This window comes from Argiope bruennichi, chromosome 9 (assembly GCF_947563725.1).
Source record: "Argiope bruennichi chromosome 9, qqArgBrue1.1, whole genome shotgun sequence".
Lineage (NCBI taxonomy): Eukaryota > Metazoa > Arthropoda > Arachnida > Araneae > Araneidae > Argiope > Argiope bruennichi.
Window position 1 is genome coordinate 7,957,105 of NC_079159.1, and position 25,403 is coordinate 7,982,507.

A 25,403-nucleotide genomic window follows, 5' to 3' on the forward strand; every position below is an offset into this window, starting at 1 on the left:
GATGACATCCTTGTTATAGATGAAATGTCTACTCGACTCATCTCTGAGTCTGAAAAGTGTCAGCTCTATATTTTGGTACATTTTGTTAATTCTAGACGCACAATATACGAGTCCGGCGATGGATGTGGGCATCATTGTAATTACTAAACAATTCTCGACTATCTGCGGAGGAGAGAGTTCGACTTTCTTCGTGAGCACGAACATCGCAAGAGAACAGTACATGACAGACGTCTGAGAACAAAGAAGGCAGAAGCAAATCACAGAAGTTGCAGTTTTAAGTTCGTGGGCAACTTCGAAAAGGAAAGTATGGACTTCCATGATTGCTAGGATGCTATTTTTGCTCAATGACGATGACTGGCTACTCAAACTTCTTTTAAAGAAGTGAAGTAATTCGCTGATTTCGAAATACATGATGCCACACATCAAGGCTATGATGCAAGGGTATGTATATTGATACGAAAACAGGATTTGGACTATGCAGAACCGGATCGATGTCCCGATTGCTTCGTTATCGAAATGTAGGAAAAAGCTGAAATAAAATTTTAAAATATTTCCATCCTTTAAAGAGTAAACTGTAACTGTAGCTCCGAGTACTGGAATTAAAAAACTGCTCAAGACAATAAAATTTATCCATCTAGGGTTTCGACTTGTAACACATTTTCCTTGAATGCCGTTGATTTTGCAATATTGATCGAGTATGCGATTTATTGAAGGTTTGTGATATTTTATTCCATAGTGCAAACTCAGAGGAAAGATACCAGCTATAGCAAATCCAAATGTAATTTCTGCTGCTTCTGTACTGTTTATGTGCATCGGAACAGCCATCGCTAGGAGGTATAGTGGGGATAGATGCATTAAAAAAACATGTATTTTTGACAGAATTTTGTAAATCACCCTACTGTTACTGCTTAATAGGATGTCGTAAATTTGTAAGGCAATGTGTAATATTCCACAATGTAGTCTAGATTCATAATTCGAGTGAGCTTTCTTTTCAAATAATGCTCCCTGCATCGAATTTTCTGTGAATAAATTTCTCATATTTGTAACTATCACTTATGTATTTATCACTTAGCCTGTATTTACCAAACGCTTGTGTTTTAGAAACATTTTTGATATTTCTGGTGAAATCCTTTCTTGAATATTTAGAAACAGATACTTATAGTAAAGCGAATTTAGATGGATGAGTAGATTTCAAAAGGACGAATGGCATCGATGAAAGTTTGTAGAGGTCGTGAAATCGACAAGAACATATATCATGTCAAAGCTGTTCAAGGATCTTTGAAATCATTGTGGAAAAAGAACATCTGCTTTTTCCCATGCATCAGAAAAAAAAAAGAGACTTTTTTTGGAAACGACTATTTTTGGTTTTGTTTTTTAACTGTTTTGTGCTCTGTAACTACAATTTCGAATGTATAACAAACGAAAAAGAAAGCTATTGATGTAACTAAATGCAAATTTAACAAAATAACATAATAGTTATTCTTTCAATATGTTTTTTTTTTTACTTCATTGCTTTACCCATTCAAATGACAGCTAGTAACGTACGATCTTTGAAAAAGATAATTAATATTTAAATAGATATTGAATAAATTTGATAGATGAAGTGTCACGTCTAAAGTTATCGCTCATTATATTCATGCATAATATATGACGAGTTTCGTTTTCAGTGCGTATCAAAAGCACAACGAAAATGATTAGAGAGATGTATCTTTATAGTTGATGACTGCGAAAAATACTGCTTATTTGGAGGGCGTTGTTATATTCTATCAATTTATTATATCTGTTCCATATGAAAACATAATATAAAGGAAAGTTGAAACTTTGGAAAGATAAAACTTTGAGCTTAAAACAGGAACAAAAAAAGCAAGGGTTAAGTGAAATAAATGTTCTTTCATATTTACTGCTGTATTTTATATTCCTGAAAATTGAAATATATAGATTAGATGTTGATGACGTCGAAGATTTTTTTTATTCTTCAATGTTATTATTTTAAATTAGCTTATTAGTCAATCGTTATCAGCTTTTCTGTAAAAATATTATAGCCATATTAATATAAAAAAAATTGTTCTTATAAATACAGATATTAAAACATTATTTTCATTGATCTTGGAATCATGGAACTTAAACAATAACTCTGAGCCAATTAATTAATTTCTGTATACAAAAATATGTTCATTTATGCCATTTGGTTTTTCTAAATTCTTCTTTACAAGCAAGTACTTCGTTAAAAAATATAAATAAAATGGTATAGAAAGGGAGAAATAAAGATCATTGCAAAATGAATCTGGATGGTGATATTACTGCAGTACTTCCAGTTTTGTTGATCTTTGTTTCTTTCCCTGAATTATCATACAAGCTCTTAGTCGTTAACTTTTATGTTTAGTAAAGCTTCAATTGTTGTTGCATCGCCAAATAACTCTGAAGAAAAAGAAGTGTCCCTCACATAGCTCTTCATAGCCTGTGACCGTAATCTTTATGTTTAAGAGTGTTCTGGACTCAAAATGGAAGATACATGATTTAGATTACCTGTCGAGCACTTCATTTGCTGGTCTTCCTTTAATAAAAAAGGGAGGGAAAGGTCGAGCTAGTTGCTTCAACTTTAAAAGCAATTTCCGATAGGTTGAACCATTTAAAATTAAACAGTATTATTCTTAAATATTATAATTTAATTATACAAACATGGTTCTGATGCATAGTCTTGTATAAAAGCCTGCAAATAAAAATACGCAACATGAAAACTGATATTCAAGAAATATAAAAAAGAGATATAACAAATCAATAAAAGACAGAAAAAAAAATAGAATTACTTTGTATGAAAGTACACAAATAAAAGTTCACAACATGAGAACTGATATTCAAAAAATATAATAAAGAGGCATACAAAGCAATAAAAGATAGAAAGAAATAGACTAATTTTGTATGAAAGCATACGAATAAAAATAAACAACGTGACAATTGATATTCAAAAAAAAATATAACAAATCAATAAAAGAGAGAAAAATATATACATTCAGATACTACCAAACATTAAATTTCCAGATCTCAAGCTCATGGTAAACAAAACGATTTTTTGAAAGTAATAAAAAGTAATAACACATAACATAGATCATTTAGAAAAAAAAAATAGCTCAACTTGTAATAACCTATTTATATGCATATAAATAATACATTAAAAAAATTAAAAATGCGCGACATGAGAACTGACATACAAAAATGGAAAAAATATGCAATATCGCAAAAAAAAAGAAAAAAGCCTGATGCTGTAAATAATAAAATTAGATACTTTCAAATACTGCTGATTTTATAAAAATCAAGTACATATATGGTAGAAGACGCTTTGAAAGTAATAAAAATTAATAACCAAATAGCAAAGAAAATTTTGAAAGAAAAGGGGAAAAATCAAAGCTTGTAATAATCTATTCATATGCATAGAAATAATATAGCAAGAAATTAAATTCCATTTTAAATATATTTCATTTTCGTTTCTATTCGTAGTTTTGACTTTTTACCATCCATTTATATCTGAATTTCACATATAAAAGATCAAAATGCAAACGTTTTCTAAATTGAAATAAGGGATCTGCTATCCAAGAGATCTATTGGTTTAGATCTTTTATCGCATTAAATGGGTTATATTAAATAAAATGATATTGATTTTGAGAGAACGTATAAAGATATCAATTATATAATTTAAAATGTTCTATGGAATAAATATCTACACTTTTCAATCAAATGTAGTTTTCTCTTCAAATTCATTAAGAAAAATGAAAAGCATTCGAAAGCTTATGATAATTTTACGATAAAAGTTTCTTCTTATAATTCAATTAATTTATTAAAAGCGACCTGGTAAAGCGATTATTAGGAAATGTTCTGTTTCTCAACAAATTTGATCGTGAAATGCATAATAAATATTTTTACGGGCCGTTTCCTTTGTGTATTTGGTATTACGTATGATTTTAATATCCAAAAATTCTGATTTTCTTTCGTTAAAAGGATAGAAAATATTATGAAATCGCTTTTATTGCATGCTTACAAGACTTCTAATTGTGTCACGAAATAGAAACTATTATTGAGATTCAATTATATCTTTAGACGCTAATTTAATAAAATAAGCAATTTATTTGAGTAGCTACAAGTTAAAAGACTGGAACCCATTGAAATATGTCTGACATCTTATCGAATGTTTCTTTCTGTTAGCATCGATCATTAAAATTATCGATACCAAAAGGACGATTTCGCCTCCAAATCAGTTGCACAGGTTTTAAATTATCTTGAATTAGTTTATTTGAAGAAAGGCAAAATGAAGATCTGTACATCAAATAGAAATTTACGAAAAACTTTGTCTTTTTCTGTAAATACAGAATTTCGGTTTGTTTACATTATCTTTTCCTTTGTTGCAATTAATGTCGCAAATGATGCCAAAGTTGATGACTGCTCTCTTAGTGAAAAGAAATCCAGAAGGCCGTTAATCAAACAAACGAAAATTTGCAAAATAGCAGGCTTCAACATTTTTATTTTTATAACTTATTTCTTAAAAGTTTTAATTAATCTTATCAGTTTTTTATACGCTGAAGATAGAAGAAATGAATTCAGCATGTTCATCCAAGAATTTATCAAAGTATACTTATATATATTACTGTACAAGATGAGACGGCGCATTTCAAAGATGACAAATGATTTCAACGAATTGTTGAAAAAGTTACCGAAGTGCAAAATCAGACAGGAGAATTACTTCATCATTTTGCTCTTGATATCCTCTGTGTTACAAGGAATTGCTTCAATTGCTTTTCTTATTTATGTAGGCTTCATTAGAAAAAAAAGTTGAGAAATTCTACTTCAAAATAATCTCGCCAACCGAATTCGCCAAATTTCTACCACCTTATTTCCCGTATATTGCAGAAGCTATTGAACTGTTTTCTTTTACCACACTGCATATCACATTTTGTCTGTTTGTCACTTATTATCTACTTTGTTGCAAAAGCTTTCGAGTAATACTTCAACATTTAATCGAACAGTTAAAGGGAACTCTTCGTTCTGAAGATTTCCCCAAATGCGTCAGCACATATGAAGAGATCTTGAAGATCTTGAACATCTTTGACGAAAGTTTTTCGTCTTGCGCTTTTCTTACTATTCTCGTAACTATGACCTCTTTATTTATAGAAGGATATAGAATGGCATTTTCTTCTTATTTAAAAGAATATTTTAATGTCAACATGGTCGCATCTGTGTTCATCCATCTGGCCATTCATTTGGCATTTATAGCGTCTGCCTCACTTACAAATGAAACATCTTGCATAACAGAAAACAGCTTGGAAAGTTACTTATATGCTTGCGGTCATGATAGTTTTAAACTGCCAAATTTTAAAGTGAGTTGTTTGAAGAACTCGTTAACTTTGTGGAAAATATATACATTGGACAGGTCTTTTGCTATCACCAGTCTCGGTGCCTTGCTGACATATGGCATTTTATTGGGCACTTTGGGAAAATGAATTCACCAATCCTAGAGAAAGGTTGCCGAATGGGAACACGCCTGAATGTTCAGTAATAAAAAGGAAGATATCTTAATTAATTTAACTTTTTGTAAAATAGATTTTCAAAATAATATTGCAAAAAACATATCATCAAATGTGTTTAGGAAAGTCAGTTTTCCTTACTTTCAATTTGTAACTAGTTAAAACAAAAGCATAATCTGGCTCTGAAATCGATTAATACTCACAATGTAAGAACCCAAGTATGATATTTTCTACTTGGTATGACATTAAATATGATATTACTATTTGTGCCATTTCTTCTTTCTCCTTTCTTTCTCAATATATGATTGAAAACTATGTGCATTGTGATTGAAAAATTTATGTTTTAAATTTTACTAGCCGCTTTTGACGACTGGCTTGCTCGACAAGATTATTGACTATTTAGGCTATTAAATGATTAATATAAAATTGGTTTTTAAGAATTTCACTTTTTTTATATGACTTTTAAGAAAATACAATTTTTTTTTGAGAAATTAATAGTTTTTGAAGTCATCTATTTCTATTAAGTAAGTCGTAGCGAGTATTCATAGTGATGGTTAAGCCTATTTTCATTCTCGATTATTAAACTTTCCCATTAATACTTATTTCTTAATTTCTTTTACATCTTCTAACTGAATGAAATGTTTGACACGGCAAGCAGCATTTATAATATAATAATTTTATTTAATTAGCGATTAACATATCTTTAATCTTCGATAAAAAAAATTTTATGGAAAATAATTAAATTTTTTTCAGTGTTAAAACCAGATTCCGTCACTAGCATCGAATAAATATAATAAGAGATCAACAGACGTGCTCAAACTATCAAAATCTTAGCGTATCAGAAAGTGTGTAAAATTTTATTTCCAAATTCTGCCTTTACAAACCGGAAATAAGTATAATTAAGTGGAAGTCTTAAGCCTCATTCGCCGCCATATTTGAATTTTAATGATAACCTAAATAATGTTTTGTTAAAACCCATATTCTACTGCATGGAATACTAAAAATTATGAACTTCAGAAAATATCTGTGAGTAATTTCTTAGATTAGTCAGAAATTTGTACAATCTAAGTTGGTTAATTTTGCTCTCAGAAAAAAAGAAATTTTTTGTCAAGAAATTTTAATGATAAAAGCAATAACTTTTCACTTTTTTTAAACTAATATTGAATGTAAGGATTTTTTAAAAAGCTATTTCTATATCCCTAAATAATACAATATTTGAATAATTCGAAAATGTGACCTAGTTTTCATTTCTCTTCCATGTTCAATAACATTCAATGAAATTTTATCAAAATAAAACCACTTGTAAAATGTAGTTTGATAATGATTTATGTTTATATCTTTATCTGCAATTAAGAACAAAAGAATGAAAAAGATTTAATATTTCAGTATTGTCAAAATAATATCAATAATGAAAAAGTTGTAATGTTCCAACACCATCAAAATAATGTCAACAAAGAAAAATCTTTAAAATGCAAATGTTATTAAAGTAATGTCAAGTTTATCTAAAGTTTTGTTTTAAGTAACATCATCGAAGAATGTTTAAATGATCCTATTTCATCGATTTCTGTACCTTCCAATTTTTATATTTATTTTCTGAAAACGTATCTGGAGGTTTAGGATCCTTTATCCTATTGTTAAATAGCAATGCTACTTACCGCAGATGCAACTATTTTTATCAGACAGAACTATTTTGTCAGAATGTTTTCTGTTTCTGTCTAGTTTAGTTCAGTTTCATATTAAGCCCTTAAATTACAAGATTATTTACATTTTCAATTACCTGATACATTTTATGTTGAGCATTTATTTCCATAAAAATTTATAAGATATCGGATATTTAAGGTGTTTCAAATAATTCTTTCTTTCAAATCAATTTCTTCCTTGATTTAGATTTAAATTTCAAAATGTCTATAATTCGATATACGAACCAAAAAAATCATTTGTGTGCAGAGTGATTAAGAAAACAAAAAATCATTTGCATTCAGAGTGATTGAAATATCAAAAAATCATTTGCGTACAGAGTGATTAAGAAAACAAAAAATCATTTGTGTGCAGAGTGATTAAGAAAACAAAAAATCATTTGCATTCAGAGTGATTGAAATATCAAAAAATCATTTGCGTACAGAGTGATTAAGAAAACAAAAAATCATTTGTGTGCAGAGTGATTAAGAAAACAAAAAATCATTTGCATTCAGAGTGATTGAAATATCAAAAAATCATTTGCGTACAGAGTGATTAAGAAAACAAAAAATCATTTGTGTGCAGAGTGATTAAGAAAACAAAAAATCATTTGCATTTAGAGTGATTGAAATATCAAAAAATCATTTGCGTACAGAGTGATTAAGAAAACAAAAAATCATTTGTGTGCAGAGTGATTAAGAAAACAAAAAATCATTTGCATTCAGAGTGATTGAAATATCAAAAAATCATTTGCGTACAGAGTGATTAAGAAAACAAAAAATCATTTGTCTGCAGAGTGATTAAGAAATCAAAAAATCATTTGTGTTGAGAAGGATTAAGAAATCGAAACATACTTATTAGTGTGTAAAAGGAAGGAATTTGAAAATAAATTTATGGAAATAAAGAAATGAGTTTTCACTAACTGAATTATATTTGATATTTAAAAAACAGAATAATGTATTTATTTTATGAAATGACACCTAGCATCAGTTTGTTAAACCAGACGAGTATTACAAAGGTTTCTGCATCATCACTACACAAAAGAGGGAGTTTCAACCAAATGCAGTTGACTTCTAAAATTCTTCGGACGTGTCTTCATTTCTGAGATTAGCAAAGATTCCTTGTGGCCCTTGAAAGATTTCCAGTTCACTCCGTCTGCATTGCTTTCGTGTGGGCCCCGGTGGTACAGCCCATTCAAATTAGAGTCGTGACATGCGTTGTACCACCAACCGCCCTTATACGTCAAAGCACAATGATGGTCTTTATGACTGTCGTTGTCTTGGTCCTTTGTGGAAAACTTCTGATTATCATGTATCGAATTCATCGAATCTCCTGAAAAAAGGGACACAGTAAGGTAATAAATTCATCACGAACATAGATTTCTAACGCACTGTACGAGTATTTAAAAAATCTTCACACTCGAAAATAGAATGAAATCAATTCAATTTGCATCACAGAAACAGAAAGATAACTTTGCATATCATCTTGCTATATCTCATCTTACAAAATTCTCCGACGTTTTAATTTGAACAAAAATGCATCAAGTATTCATAATACCCACACGAATAATGGATTCTGCAAATCATTTATTAGCTAACTCTTCTCTGAAAATAATTAGAATTGAGAATTTATTTATCAAAATGGTTCATTGAGTCCTTTGAATCTTCGTTGTTTCAAGAAACGTCATTCGAAAAAACGAGTAAGTAACATGACTGTATTTATAAACATTAATCAGAACATCATTATATTTTAGAAGTGTACATTGCGCACAGCACAACTTAAGAAACTTCAAGACATTTCATTGTTATTGGAATCATTCTGTTCTTTTTCATTCACATATTTCCTCCGATTAAGTACATTGTGTTTCATGCGCATGCGTAAAAGTAATGTCCTGCAATATTTTTTCGTGAAAGAACCCCTTTTCTGAATACCAATAACAGTCAAGGTCTGAATGAAATATTTTGCAAATTTCTTCATTCTGCAGTGAAACGTGCGAAATATCCGAAAATGAAACTGGAATCCAACTATCTAGCCTTTGAATTCATTGGAGTCACTTCATTACCACAATATATATACATCAAATATATAGTCCCAATATAAATTTAAATGCATTGTACAGTTTATTCCAATACAAATTAAATGCTATGTCATATTTTGTTTACAATCATATTTTGCATGGTTACATGCACATGGTTCACTGTTACATTTGTCGATTCATTTTCAAGTCATTTAATCCATCTCTTTGACGCATATTTTACAGCACAAATTACCTAAAGAGCATATAAATATAAATTAAAAACCTGAATCATTTGGAATGGAACTCTTATACGAATTTGTCAATTAAAAATAAAATATTTATTATTGATCTAATATAACAAACAAGTGCTCACTGAAATACGCGTAAATTTCACATAATTGTTTCGAAATGAGTTTTAACAATATCTGTGCATTTGTATTCTCAATCGCACTAATAATTAATATAATTCTGGAACTTATCATGTTATGCAAGATGCATTTGTTTATTTCGTGTTTCCTTTAGTAACTATCCTTTGCCACTGTACAATTTGATCATCATTCAAAGAATGATGTAAAAATGGATTACAATTCTCTTTTTGATATTTAAAATACTAAATTCACGTTAGATGTTAATATTTCGTAAATATTGTGCGTCAGAGCAATGTAAGACGTCTACTGGGATAACATATTTATTTAAAAATATGCAAGAAGGTTTTAGGAAGACCAATACTCCTGGTTTGTTTAAATTCCAACTTACCTGCATTGCCACTGTAGTCCTTGATATTTATTGCGTACTTGCTTCTTTCATCGTCTATCCAGAAGATATCATAGAGCGCGTATCTTTTTTCCCCATCAACGGCTTGGAAATCGAAACGAATCGAGTAGAGGCGCTGATTGGTCAGAGCATATATGTTGTCATTTCCTGAAAGACGGTTTATAAGTCACAACAAACATTTCACCTTATATAAGTAAGCAGTTAGGTATAATAAAAATTGTAAATGCAATGGAATCAAGTCATTAAACGTTACAGTCTCATGATTAATCTTGGCGTATGCATTGACAGGATAACACGCCTGGCGGTAAGGCCTCGACTTATCAACCGGAAGGTTTCCAGTTGATAAGTCGAGTTTCTTTTAAGTTTTTGAAGTTTCTTCTTTGACAATTCTATCAAAGAAGAAACATCAAAGACAGAAACATCGTGTAAGCGGGTTTAGTCAATCTTAAATCCGTTGGGGCCAAACATCCTTCAGCTGGTGTAGTGGGGAAGTTTGTAGAGGGAGATGCCACTCTCATCTTCTGACCGTGGTTCAGAATTAAGTGGACCCTCTCAAAATAACACCAGTGTTACATTAACGAGGCTGAACTACTAGGATATCACATCCGTTTCCATATGGAAAGAAGATAAGGGGATTCCAATATTAAATTGGCCTCGCAAATTTTAGAGGAAATGTCCGATCATAAATGAATTCTTTTTTTTTTTTCTGGACCCGGATCTGAAATTACTTTGTTAAAATAAGCAAACTTGGTAAGGAATCATGAATTAATTATAATTTTTGTAGAGATTCTCATATAATCTATGTACAAGAATTGGTACATAATATATATATATAGTGGTTTCTATTGTAGAAAAGACTTTATTGGATTCATATCGGATGCCAGATCAAAGACAACGGCTTAGCGACAAACTTGACGACTATTTGGCGAATTTGACAATAAAATGGATGACATTGGAATCTTAGAGAATTTTGATGATATGACCATTAGGATGCGAGTTATGCTTGATCAAGTACACTTTGTGTCCTGCTCCGAAAATTATAAAAGTCCGGAAGTCCACGCTGATATTGGTCGTATAGTGAGCGTTAGTTGAGTCAACGACGAATTATTTTGTCCAGGAAAGTGTAAGCGCTGAGTGGGGCTCCAACGACTAGGAACTGACCCGTTCGCTGCCGTTTGGAGGCAAGCATTGACGCATTATTGAGTCATATGTGGAGTAGCCAAGCGTGTAGCAGAGAGTCGACAGTTGGGTACAACTAAAGCTCGAAGACAGTGGAAAATAGCAGGCGCTTGGAGAGAATTTAGTTAATAGCTGAGTGGATTCCCTCCTCCTGCTGAGTTCTGTCTGGTCACTTTGTGTGCTGTGGTTGTTGTTTATTACAAATTACTAATTGAGGGCTAGTGTTTGTTTTAAGTGTGCTGTTGTGTATGATTTGTGTACGTCTAAGCTGTGTTTTGTCGTCTGTGTTTTCGTGTTAACAAACTTCATTATTTGTTATTGAGGCTTGTTGATTGTATCACCCACTATAGGTGAACCTGTCCGCCAGTGATCCTCCTCCTCCAAATCGTCAGTGGAACGCTGGATCATAACATTAATGATTCGAAAAATGTGTTTCTTAATTTGAATTATAAATATTTAGTTTCGAAACTAAATATTTAACATATGAACATATATATATATATATAATATAAACAAAAGAAAACAAATGTTATGCTATCTTTTATTCAGCCACTCCTTTTTACCTAATATTAAGTGTTTTAACCAGTTAAGTAAGTCAGACATGTGTTTACACGTATATCCAAATACTCACTATGCCAATGTCTATCTTTAATTCTTTATCTAATGAAAATGAAAACTCATTTTTTATCACTTTCTACAAAATTTACTTTGCAATAATTTATATTGCGCTCAACGTGTGCATGCGGCATTACTTGATTTTAAAAGGGGAGGACTTGAGGGACTCTAAAAAATAAATTTTTCGATTTCCTGGTTAAGAAACACATATAAGGTATTTCTTTCTTTAAAATATTACTGATGCGAAAAATGAATATAATCCACGTATATGTAATGCCTCAAGCAAAAGATACAAAATATAGGATGAGTTTCATATTCTGATATTATAGTTATTACATATCTTTGCTGCTTTTTTATATATATAAACTCATAATTTTAAAAATAATAATTAATTATTTCTTAAACATATGACTATATATTTCTATCACTTACTGGGCCTTATTTTTTTAACCAAAAGATTTAACTTACCTAAAAAGATTAACTTACCTAACCAGAAATCCTTAGCTACATCACCAAACCCTTGTTTGTAGCTGGCCCAGTCTTTGAAGAAAAACTCTTTTGGTCTGTCGAAATCCCCTCTCCTTTGTATCACCTGGATATAAGAGGAAAATGAGAATTCTGACATATTGACAGAAATAGTTTTTTAACTTATCGATCGTTTTGATATGAGCTTTTTCGAAGCAAAACTAAAATAAGCGTTTTATTTCCAAATCTAAATTGTCCTTCGTTGAGAGTACTTACGATATGAATCGAATGTAATGAAGAAAAATAGTAAAATTTGAAATCTGTCATCGCAAATTTCAAATTATCACGTGCGAACATCACTATTCTTTTAAAGTCATGTGGTATCAATCCGGCTGAAAAACAGCATCATGTTCTCACATGACACATATTTCGCAATCACCAACATTGGGAAAAGCGATGATTTTTTTAATCATGTGAAAATCTTTTGAGCTCCAATTTGTTTTTCTACCCACACAATTTAACTGATGATAGAAAGTACCCAGGATAATGTGATCGGAAAGGCAAAAAATTAAAAAAAAAAATTATACATGCTTACGACTTTACCTAAGATACCACCTCTTTGCTGTTAAATTTCATTCCCCTTTTCTTCTCTCTAATTTCTTACCCCTTTTCTTTCCTCTAATTTCATCCTCACCTTTACTCAGCAGATCGGTTAATCGGGTACATGGCGGACAGTCGCATCAATTTGTGAGTTCTGATTGGAGAAAAGTCTCCAAATGTGATCATTCATCCTTTTCTAATAATCCTAAAAATCGATGCCTCAAAAGTGAGAGATCGCTAATTTTCTCCCTATGTATTTCGAAGCTTCAAAAACCACAAGAGCATTATGCTCTCACATAATAAGAACGTCTGTGTTTTTTCTTTCAGTGAATCATCATCCAGCCGAATTGAAAAATAAATCATGAGTTAGCAAGAAACACATGAGTAGAAAACTTCTATACAGTCAAGCAGACACAAAACGTTATAATAAATTATTTTCGTACGTGCAAATTAAAGTTGTTCTGTCGATGATGTTAAGAACTAGCGCGGAGTCTGAGTAAAAGTGAACGTTCGATCATATATTTTTTTTGGTGAAATTCTCTGTATTTTGCATATGATGTCTATTCTCAATAATCAATGGTGTTTAGAAATAGGTTAAAAAATTAAATTTTAACTGATGACAAAAAGCACGCAGGGTAATCTGATCGGAAAGGCAGAACGGCGAGGCTTAGAAAATTTTACCACAGTAGTAATCGAAATGGTAACGTCCGATATGGAATTTTTAAGATGCTGTGCCGCAATTATCTCTTTTATCGGTGAAAATATCTGAGATATACCAAATTTTTTTGAAAAATTTATCATTCTGTTAAGAGCATGTGCAATTGTGAATGGTAAGACTTTTGATAATTGTTATAGAACTGGTTATGTAAATTTATTGTTTAAGTGTAGAATATTATCAGAATAAAACTATTTCATTCGTTATTGATTTACCTTTCCAATATCTTTTTTTATAGTATATTTATCTTTTTTTAAATATCTATTTTATTATTTATCGAAAAGGTTACAACTTGGAGCGGATATTCGCCATATACCTGATTCTCCTGTCTAGTCAATAAAGGGCTGGATCGTAAGAAGTTATCTCCCGAAAAAGCACAGAGAAAATGAGAATGAACGCAAAATAACGAATGGTGGTATCGAAAGTTATATATACATACATACATACATACATACATACATACATATATATATATATATATATATATATATATATATATATATATATATATATATATATATATATATATATATATAATTTTCTAATCAGAAGGCTGTTTCGAAGACATTGAAGAGACTTTCTATTTTTTGATGTCGTTTTATTTCATCGCAGAGAAGCACGCCTTATTTACAAGCAGGAGCGACGAACACAGAAGAACTCAGAGCGAAGAAAAAAAAAAAAAATTAAGGTCCACTCAACATTTTATCCCTGAGCTTATATAACATAAGATTTCTGACACGTGTCGTTTCTAATTGGAATTTCTTACACGTGCCGACCTTGATAAAAGAAACCGAGGGATCCTTTAGAAGAATCTGTTTACATCAGCGATTCTCTATCCCTTCACTCGGCACGTGGGAACTGCTGACGCAATCCTTTTTAACAAAGCTTCAGTTGAATTAATTAGAAAGAAAAAGGGAAATAGGGGCAGGAAATAAGAGAATATTTTAGAATGACTTTGACATGGGCTGAATTAGGCTAAAAAAATTAGGAAACTAATTAGGATTAAAATAAATTTTAAAATATCATTACACACACACACATATATACAGTGTCTCACAAAAGTGATGGGACACTTGTGCTTTACAAAAGGAAACTGTAATAAAATAAATAAAAAAACATGTACAAATTTTTTGTGGGCGTGTTTTATACTTAAATTTAGTAACAATTATTACATAACATACATTTTGTCAAAATATTAAAATATTAATTTAATAAAAATACAATTGTTTAGAACGGAGCAAAAAATAGCTCACATAAGTGATGGGACACCATTAGATATGCAACAAAAATCGTCTGAAATAAGCAATAAAAATATTTTTGGTGGTTTTATTTTTACTCAAAAGCAATTGGCAATAATTTATAAAATCGTGTGCAGTATTTCTCTCCAGTTTGTTTTGGAATTTTTGTGTTTTTTAGCTCTGTGCAACCATGAATGCTAAACGAAAAGAAACTTCGCCTGAAATTCGAAAATTAGTTATTAATTTGCATATTGAACGTGGAAAATCTATTAGAAAAACTGCTGAAACAGTTAACTTGAGTCATTCAACAGTTTTCAATATCATTAAACGATATAAAAAGAATCATATTATTCAGGATAAAAGAAGACCTGGGCGACCATCAAAGCTATCCAATGGAATAAAGCGAATTATTGTTCGAAATAATAAAAACCCAAGAAATGGTGTTCCTAAAGTTGCTACTGATTTACAAGCATTATATGGAATCATTGTTAATCCTGAGACTATTAGAAGGGTAATTCGATCTGCTGGATATCACGGTAGTGAAAAGAATAGTAAACTTCGTAAGTGAAAATAATAGAAAACTCAGACTAGCTTTCGCAAAATCCAACTTAAATAAGATTTCTGATTACTGGAATAAAGTTATATTTGGTGATGAGAGTAAATTTAATATATTTGATTCTGACGGTAGAATCTTGGTGTGGAGAAAACCCAGGGAAGAATTTTGCAAACAGAACTTGGTGCCAACAATAAAACATTGTGGAGGAGGAGTTATGGTATGGGGGTGTATGTCGCCCACTGGAGTTGGTAATCTTGTTTTTATTGACAGTATAATGGATCAGTACAAGTATATTGACATTTTAAAGCAAATTTGAAATCTTCAGCACGAAAATTGAACTTTCATAACGATTTTAAATTCTACCAGGACAATGACCCCAAGCACACTGCTTTGAAAGTTAGACTCTGGCTGCTGTATAACTGTCCTGAAATAATAAAAACACCACCACAATCTCCAGACTTAAATCCCATAGAGAATATTTGGCAAGAATTGGAATCATGAATTCGCAAACACACCATTTCTTCAAAACAACAATTAAAATCGGTACTTCAAGAAGAATGGGGTAAAATCACTCCAGAAATCACAAAAAAATTAGTCAAATCCATCCCAAGAAGATTAAATCATGCTTTAAAAGTAAAAGAAAATCCAACAAAATATTAAAACCTTTTAAAAAGTAAAATTTTTGGATAAATATTTGATGGAAAAGTAAGTGTTCCATCACTTATGTGAGCCATTTTTTGCTCCACTCTAAACAATTGTATTTTTATTAAATTAATATTTTAATATTTTGACAAAATGTATGTTATGTAATAATTGTTATTAACTTTAAATATGAAACACACTCAAAAAAATTTTGTACATGTTTATTTATTTATTTTATTACAGTTTTCTTCTGTAAAGCACAAGTGTTCCATCACTTTTGTGAGACACTGTATATAATTTTTTATTTTTTCTGCCTAGTAAAAAAGGTTTGGAGCTAGAACGATTTTGAGATGAAAAAAAAGCCATTACTTTTCAATAAGTTGACAATTGCGCTATACAGTAATTACGTGATTATTACAAACCAGTTTAAACTAAATTGTCGCAAAAAACTGGATTCTAGATGAAGTTTTGGAGCTGGAACGATTTTGAGATGGGGGGGGGGCATGGTTTTTTCTAAATATCGAAGCCTGAGTATTGTGATAGTCACGTGACTGTTTAAAACTGGTTTAAACTGGTTTTTCACAAACTCGATTGATTATGAGATGGCCAAAAACTACCGCTTTTCTAACTGTTGGTGATTGCGAAATATGAGTCATGTGAGAACATGCTATTTTTTTCCCATCGGACTGATATCACGTGATTTAAAAAATATTTTTCTCTCATGATATCTTGAAATTTGCGAAACCAGACTTCATTTTACTTTCTTGTTTGAATGCTCATGCTCTCAAATTAGGAATCATGCGTTCATGTTAGGATAACTGCTACAAAATCTTGAATTCATATGCACCTTCCCACAATTTATAAAAATGTACGATGGGAATTAAAATATTCATCAAACCACACATTAGAAATATTGTCTATAAAATGTTTTTTAATAATTAATGTTCTTTCTTAAAAAATTTTCCTTTTGTTTTTATAAAAACGTCTTTCGAAAGGAATACCAAGTGTTTATCTTTGAAACTATTCAGTGTTTCGGACATGAAAGGACTCGCAATGCTTGAATGTTTTGGAACCACTAGCTCATTCAAGTAATGTTTCACTCATTTTCAACCTATGCAGTTATGGCCTGCTTTTGTACTTTTTAATTCCTCTACACGTCTGCGCAATGAATTCTGAATCACTTTACATTATGTCATATACGAATTCATTATAATCTCCGCGCTACAAAAAAAAATTTCGTAAAAATTACGAACTACGAAATCTATCAAAGCTATTTATTAATAATCAAATCTAAACTATTAATTAATCATCAAATCAAAACTATTTATTAACATAAAGAAAATATAATTTACAGATAACTAACGAATCGATGAAATTTTACAAACATCAAAAATGATTTAATAGTTTAGTTGAGTTTACATTTTTAATATTTTTGCCAAGGAAATGCAATTGATTTATTGAAATCAATAGTTATAATGAAAGAAAATGCAATACATAAAAACTGCAACAAATATTAAGATTTTTCCATTATAAAAACTGGATAATATCTTTGGAAGGAGCTCAGTTGCGTGATTTCAACAAATCAAAATATTACTGAAACGAAGCTATACTCTATGTAGTACTTAAATTTTTTTTTAAATAATTCATTTGGAAAATCTCATTAAATATTTTTGAAAGAGACTTATTATTTTTAAGCTGACATGTTCCAAATTGATTTTTATTATGGAATATTTTTGGTAAAGGAACTGCTTCTGATGAGAATTCATTGCAAAATAGAAGCTCTTTATTGTTAGACGCACGTTATTTCAGATATTTAAGAACGATAATTCATTTACCTCTGACTGTATACAGAATGGATATGTTATGGTAAATGTGATTAATCCTTTGATTATATATAATTATCCATAATTATACAAAATCGCCACTAGATAAATGTGATAAATTATTGAACATTTATCAAATTTACAGGTTAATTTATAAAATTTCAAATTCGTAAATCAGGAATGTAATAAATTCGGAATATTTTATGGAGTAAGGAGGTCTTAAATCAAAATAATAATAATAATAATAAATAAATAAATAATGTTTTCGAATGAAACTTAAAATTTTGTTAGAAGAACGTCATTATTGAAACTTACAATAAAGTTTCAATTTAGAAAATTAAGTAAAAGTAGCACTTTTGTATTTTACTTTTATTAAAAAGTAATGAAAGTACAAAATGAACTAAACGTATTTTGGTAAATTTATGGATTTTTATAACATTCCCCATTATAAGATGGGGATTTTATAAATTAACCGATAAATTTAATAAATAATTATTTATCACATTTACCACGTTTTACATTTATCATAAAAGTTATAACTTATTCAGTGTGCAAAAGGAATATTTTATCATTTATATTCTTACAACTAAGAATAAATATATAACAATGAAACAGACTAAGCTTATCTTTTTCACATTTGTTCAATTCCAAGGCCAATAATTGCATCTCATTTGGGGTAAATTGGTCCAATTTTCTAAACGCCGGCCCTATTTAGGATACAATAATCTTGATCTGTTATTGACAATTTAACAATCAAATACTTTTGATTATTGGGTCTTCACCAGAAATGGCGCCATGTCATAATCACCATCAACATAGCAACCATTCATATTTGGTTGTGATTTTGTTAATATAGATAAATGCAGTCGCTGTAAACTCGTTAATACTTATAAAAACAGATATTTTAAGGTAATTTTATTAATATTTATAAAAAATCCTCTGCAGTTCTAATTGTAACTGTAACTTTTTTGTCCGTCACTTTTATCTATATTTTTTAATCGTTGTTCTTTTTAATAAATCGTTTATTTATTTTTATTCATTCTTCTGAACTTTATCAAATCAAACTATACATTGATCAAATTATTAAATTTTGAAATTTCCAAGCTATTTAAATTCAACTTAAAAATAACTGAATTAATTTTAAATTTATAAATTTGAAAAGAAAAAAACTTACTCCTATCTAAAACTAAACTAATAATCAACCATTTTTAAATAAATCACAATTTCTTACTGTCCATCCTCCTCCGTCCGTGTCCATATCACAAAACACTTCCAGTGGCCTACCATTGGTCAGTCTGCTCCTCGGCCAGATAGTGAAGATACCACTATTGTTGCGACCACCACTAAGCAACTCTTCGCAATCCATTGGCTGGAATTCTGTTTTATTTGGTAGCGTTGGGCCTTTAGAGATGGAAAAAAAAATGAAACGTGTTCATATATTTACAAGTTTCTGTAAGTTTAATTGACTTGATATTAAAAAAATTAAAAATCTTGCAGCTAAAAATTTGTATCAACATAAAACATCAAGAATAATTATAATGTTATGTTTTCAAAATTTCTTCATCTAATATACTGCAAAAGGAATAAAAGGCTCTAAAGTACAAATGAGCGTCTGTTTTAGATCAGGCCGAAATAAATATCAACCGAGTAATTTGAAGAATTATATATGTTATTAATTTGTATTCATAACATGCGTTGTTATTGGATGATCGTAAATAATATTTCATTAATTAAATTTTACAAAATGAAAAGAATATATATATATATGTGTGTGTGTGTTTGCCTGAGTAACACATTTTTATATGCAGAATTTCAGCATTTATTAATCCAGAATGGCAACGCTTTATATAAATAAGGGATGCTGTGACGTTATAGAAAGTCTGGAAAATAAAAGATATTCAGTCAGCTGAATTATTAATGACTGGAATACATAATATTCAATTAACATTATACAATACGTAAAGTAAAACGAAAATTCTAACTGAAAAACTGAACAAGCTTAGATAACTCAAATTTTGTTTTTGGTTTTGATTCCAAATTATTATTATATTTGTAAAGAATTTTACATTATTGATCCGTGAAAAGTAATACTGCATATTGGATTCTCATTGATGCCAAGCATAATAAGATTTTTTTTTTTCGGTTTTAATATCATTGAAACCTTAACGGCGCTTGTTTCATGATAATGTAACTTTTTGCACCAGTTTATTATATTTGGATTTGAGACCCGAAATGCAATAAACTCTAAACAATACGCCGTTACTAAACCAAAGTTCTGTTACGAAAACTATAGTCATGGATAACTGTGCAGTAAATGTTTTAATAACGAATCATCAAATTTCTAGCTACAGAAATGTGCTATTTAATAAGTCATAGTTGAATGTGTACCGTCCCTACTCTAAATAAACATTTGAATTGTTTTTTTTCACCTTTTCAGTAATTTTATTTATTGCTTTTCGAAATATACTTATTTTTAATGGCGCGCCACTTGAATCAGTAAATGATTGGGAGATTTCTGAGTGGCATTTAAGACTGGCGACGGAACCATTACACCCCCTAGCCCGATTGCTAATTCAATGTTCATTAAACAATGAAGCTAAACTCAAAACTCAAAATGGAAATATGCAAAACCTTCAACGATTGCTAATTCAATGTTCATTAAACAATGAAATTGAACTCAAAGCTCAAAATGGAAATATACAAAACACAAATGAAAAATGGAAATTTCAAAGTACAAAAAATTAAAAGAAAATATATATTTAGCCCAATTTATATAGATTTTTATTATTTAAAATTCAATTATTACTCAGATTTCAGGTAAATATTACTCACAAGTGGGTAAGAAGATTTTCGCCTTTCCTATCATATCCACTGCGGCATCTAAATAAGACTCGGATCTTCCACTGTGATTACAGTCGGAATTCTCGTTTCCACGAGCTTGTAAAGCAATAAGCGTAAGTAAAAAGATAGATTTAAGTGCCAGAAACCTGAAAAGTGGAAAATTATCTGATCAATAATTTATAAATAACACTAAATAAACTTCTGCACTTTGACATTTTTCTGAATAACTAATCTACGCAGTTTAAATGAGAGATTTCATTAAACCTGCGGAAGAGGATTCCATTGGCGGGAAATGAAATCCCAGCACCAAGAAGAAATTTGTTTAGAAGAAAATTTGGATAAAGATTTGTCTAAACAATAAATTTATATATTGAAAGTTTCAAGGGCGTAGGTTTGAATTTGCATTTATGCAAGCGCGCATGCATGGTTCCTTGTAAGTCGCCATGATGTTTTGAGAGATTCAGTTCTAATCCTTTTTTCGGATTAGACAAATCAGCAACGGACAGTATTGGTAGTGGATGAAGCTGAAATTGTCTTCAATGATGTCTCATATGCATTCGATGAGAGAAAAAATCTGGTGATTTTGAAAATCAAAGGAACGTGTCGGTACTTTAAGTTAGATGACAACAGAGTTATGGTGACGATCGTCATAATGTTAAAATAATGTTCCTCTAGCATAATAGTCAAAAATGACAGTACAACGATTTAATCACCGAACTAGTCTGATGTGCAGATCTTTTGTTGAAGCATGAAGAATAATGAGAAGAGCGATCCTATTGTCATAGCAAATTGTTCCCTCAGTCAATCACTCCTGGTTTGGGTCCCGTGTCTCGACGCCACAGACAGTAGGTTCCAAAAAGCTCACCTGATTTCCTTTTAACCAACATATTGCCATCAATCACAAGTTCTAGGACAGAAATGGCTTTCATCAGAGAATACAACACATCTCCTCTCTTTCATCTATTGAGTTCTTTCCTGATACCTTTGCAGTCGAATGGCGTGATTTGGAGTTAATGGCATGGCCATTACGGTATGACCGAATCAGAGCTTTTTTTTTTTTTTTTTTTTTTTTGCTCTCTTCAGTGTGTTACCCTGGGGCCCACACAAGCTCGAATTTCTGTTACAGCTACAATACGATGAGTGACGAATACAGCGGTTTGTCTTCCCCTTATAATGCATAACTTTTCGGGGCAGTTCCTTTAAATGACTACTATTATCCGCAGTCATGCTTAGTTTACTTATCACTAATAAGCCTCTTTGACATATCAAGAAAAGAATGTTCGCGTTTTTATTCTTCTTTTACACTACGTTTTCCATTTACACCGAGTCAAATACAGTAAGGAAACGATACTACATTCTTTGTACCTTTAATGACATTTTTGATACTGTCAATATCAGAGCCAATCTAGAAGATAAATAATTCTCTTAATTCATGTATCTTATATTTAAAAAAAGGTTATTTGGAATTTATAATGGAGTTACTAGCACTCTACTCTTAGTTGCCAATCGCAAAGTTTGAATAATTATCCACATTCCGATAAGCAAACATGGCTTTTAAATTTCATTTATACACCATGACTTCGTGTTACGATTTATGTCCCGCCAGTGAGGGGTATTCGATATTCGAAAAATGTTAGTTTCGAATTTCATGAATTATTGGTTTCAGCAGTAACTAAGGCTCGTATTTAATAATAAAAATTTATTATTGAATATTTCATTTTTAACGAAAAATTTAACGACTGTTTTAGAAATAAAAGTAAAAATAATTATAAGGCAAGGAAAAAAATAAAGATTTATTTGACATTATTTGAAGTAATCGGAGAAAATTATATTTTAATTCGCATTATTAATATATATTTTTTTGTATTTATCAAAGATTTAGCTTTTTTTTTTCTTATAATATTTATTCAGGCTTAGTTTCCTTATGGTATTAAAGTTTTCAGGACTACATTATTGCATGATTTTTCTTCTCACGAATATACTTTCGTAAAAAAATTATTTTCTAATTTTCAAAATATTGTCAAAAGCATTCTTAAATCCTCATTTTATATATTTTTTCTTTGCCATGAATATTATTATTTTAGTTCATTACTTTAAATTTTATGGAATCTTAAAATTCTATGAAATCTTCATACAGAATCAAATTTTAGCAGAAATTGATTGTTTGATTGAATCATAATTTAAATTATAAAAATATGAAGTATTTTATTGTCATCGAGATCGCATTTACGGACAAAATTAGTGATCAATATGACTGCTCTTTAAAATCAAAATGGCTTCTCATATGCCAGGGTAGTAAAGTGTACCTATAGTAAAGCGACTATGTTTAATTTATTGAGACATGTCTCAGTACCCCTAGAGGTGAAATAAGGTAACAATATATAACTCAAAAAATAAGGAGATCGGCCATAAAATCCGGTTAAAAAATATATGCCATAACATTATAAAAATACAGGAAACAGTTTCAGAGAATTATTTGTAAAAATTGGCGGAGCTATTTGCGATTAAAATCACGAAATGCCCACGATTTGAAAAAAAGGTTCTTCATAAAATTGAGAAATGTATTTTCTGGTATTCACCTGCCTAGTGCATTTTTCAAATTATTTTTGTTTACTTTCTTTGTTGCTTAGATTTCACTTAACTCGGAAAAACTATATGATAATACCGAAGAATAATTTTTCAATTTAGGACGGAACTTTTTTGTACTCCTTTTGAATTTTGATTTTCGAAATTACGTCCAAAAAATGGCAAAATTTGTTTAATTTTAAATTTACTACAATTTTTAATGAATCTTCAATCTTCCAAAAAATGATTTAATGTGTACTTCTTACCCTGCAAAGTATTTAAGCTACAGTAAATGTAATAAATTGATGATTGTGTATAGTTATTCGTAATCACCAAGCATTTTAGTGATGATTATGAATAGTCATCGGTAATTATACATAATCACCAGATTAATCACATTTACCGTAACATATATATACCACGTTTGGTAAATATAGGCTAAACAGCCTGTAAAACATCTCCATATTCATAAACACACACGCAGTATCCCACTTTATTAGTTGATATAGAGATTATTAGAGCATTAAAATGAGATATTTATTACAGAATACTCATCTGCATTCCCATTAAAACTAATTATTACAGTTTTAAAAAAATATCAAAAATTAAATAGAAAATATCATATTTCAGATATTTTATATTTATACATCATATCCTCTAAATTCATGGCTATTTAAAAAATAAAAATTACAGTTACTAACGGAGGTTTAAGTGAAAGTGTGTAATTAATAGATTTGGCTGTTTGGAAGGTTTAAATACAGAATCGAGAAACAACTTACATAGTGTAGAAAAACAAGTATCTTTTCTCAGCTAGAAATGAAATGATCTGAAATCAGCAGTTGCTCTTCAGTTGTTAAAAACAGAGTACTTATGCTTTCAAATTGCTCTTTGGAAAATCCACCGTTGCGATTTCGGAAAAACAACTGGGACTACAGATTCGGAAACAAAGCCTTATGCTTGTAATTGAAGAAGGAAGTGGAAGTAATCTGACTCAAGCGGTCTCCGCAGAAACACGATCCGGTAGGAAGAAGTGTTGAAGTGCGGAAAAAAGGGTAAATTTCGGAAGTTATTGTTCTTTGTGTTGAAGAGAAGTGGAAGAACCCAAACTTGAGGTTAAATATATATAAAAAAGAATGTTTATAGTAGCAAAATGAATGGTTAGAAATACATTAGGGTTCCTGTAACAATAACAATTTTAAAGAGATTCTGATTGCAAACTTTCTTTTTATTGAATCAGAAAATTTTTTAGTGAATAGGCTTCCGATTTATTACGTAAATCATTGAATATATATATATGCATGCATTTCGAAAATCTCAATTTAAAGTGATTCTTATTTCTGGACTTTTTGCTTCAGTTCAATCAACATGTTACTGGATAGGGTTGAATATTCTACAAGGACAGAAAATAACGAATCAGAGTGAAGCTTGCTTATTTATAAAACTGTTAACCATCCGTATGCATCTCATTTATAAATGAAAATATGGAAAGAAATGAGAATTTTTGAATAAAAAAAATGAGTAATGGCGTAAGAGAAATTTATCGAGGAATAAGATATTTTAAAAATATTTTAACTCCCAACCCCTCACCTATTTTATCTTCTTCAAATGATGCGTGTAATTAACGCTATAGTTTCCTTGGTGGTTTATGATTTTTTTCTAATTGTGTTTTCTAATAATTTTTTTGCTATCATCATCTAAAAAATTTGCTGTGCAACGTAGTTGATTTAATTATTACTCAACACAAAGTATTACGAATTCATTATTACAAGATATCTACCATTTTTATACTCAGAAATGAATCTGAAATTGAATTGCAGCCAGTCACCCGAAAATTCCTCAATTGTAAGATGCGGATAATTTCTTGGCGGACGCTATTTTGACTTCTGAATACTTGGAATTATGACCGTGGAGTTTCATTTCCATTTTCACATGGCGCATTCCGTTAACTGCCATTATATGGATATAAAAGTTCGCCAAGCATTAATGAAGGATGCTTTACGAATAAGATGAAGTTTAAATATTTGCATTAATTAAAATTAATTAATTACATCAGAAAAATGACAATCTTCTCTGTAAAGGAGATCGGGCAGAGACGGCCAATATAATTGCCCTTTCTTCTCATGTTAAATATTTAATTCAATAATTTAAAAAATTTAATTATTCTTTCATTTATTCAGACGATT

The 25,403-nt window shown here is 30.2% G+C and overlaps 1 protein-coding gene across 1 annotated transcript; it reads right to left on the reverse strand.

Moving 5' to 3' along the window:
• Positions 1-8,117: 8,117 nt before the first annotated feature.
• On the reverse strand, positions 8,118-24,176 carry LOC129984270 (techylectin-like protein). Its single transcript, XM_056094114.1, has 6 exons — positions 24,000-24,176; positions 20,647-20,801; positions 19,046-19,215; positions 12,262-12,367; positions 9,964-10,128; positions 8,118-8,522 (listed from the first exon to the last, which is right to left on the reverse strand). Coding segments are annotated over exons 1-6 (897 nt in total). The 5' UTR covers positions 24,002-24,176; the 3' UTR covers positions 8,118-8,223.
• Positions 24,177-25,403: the final 1,227 nt, after the last annotated feature.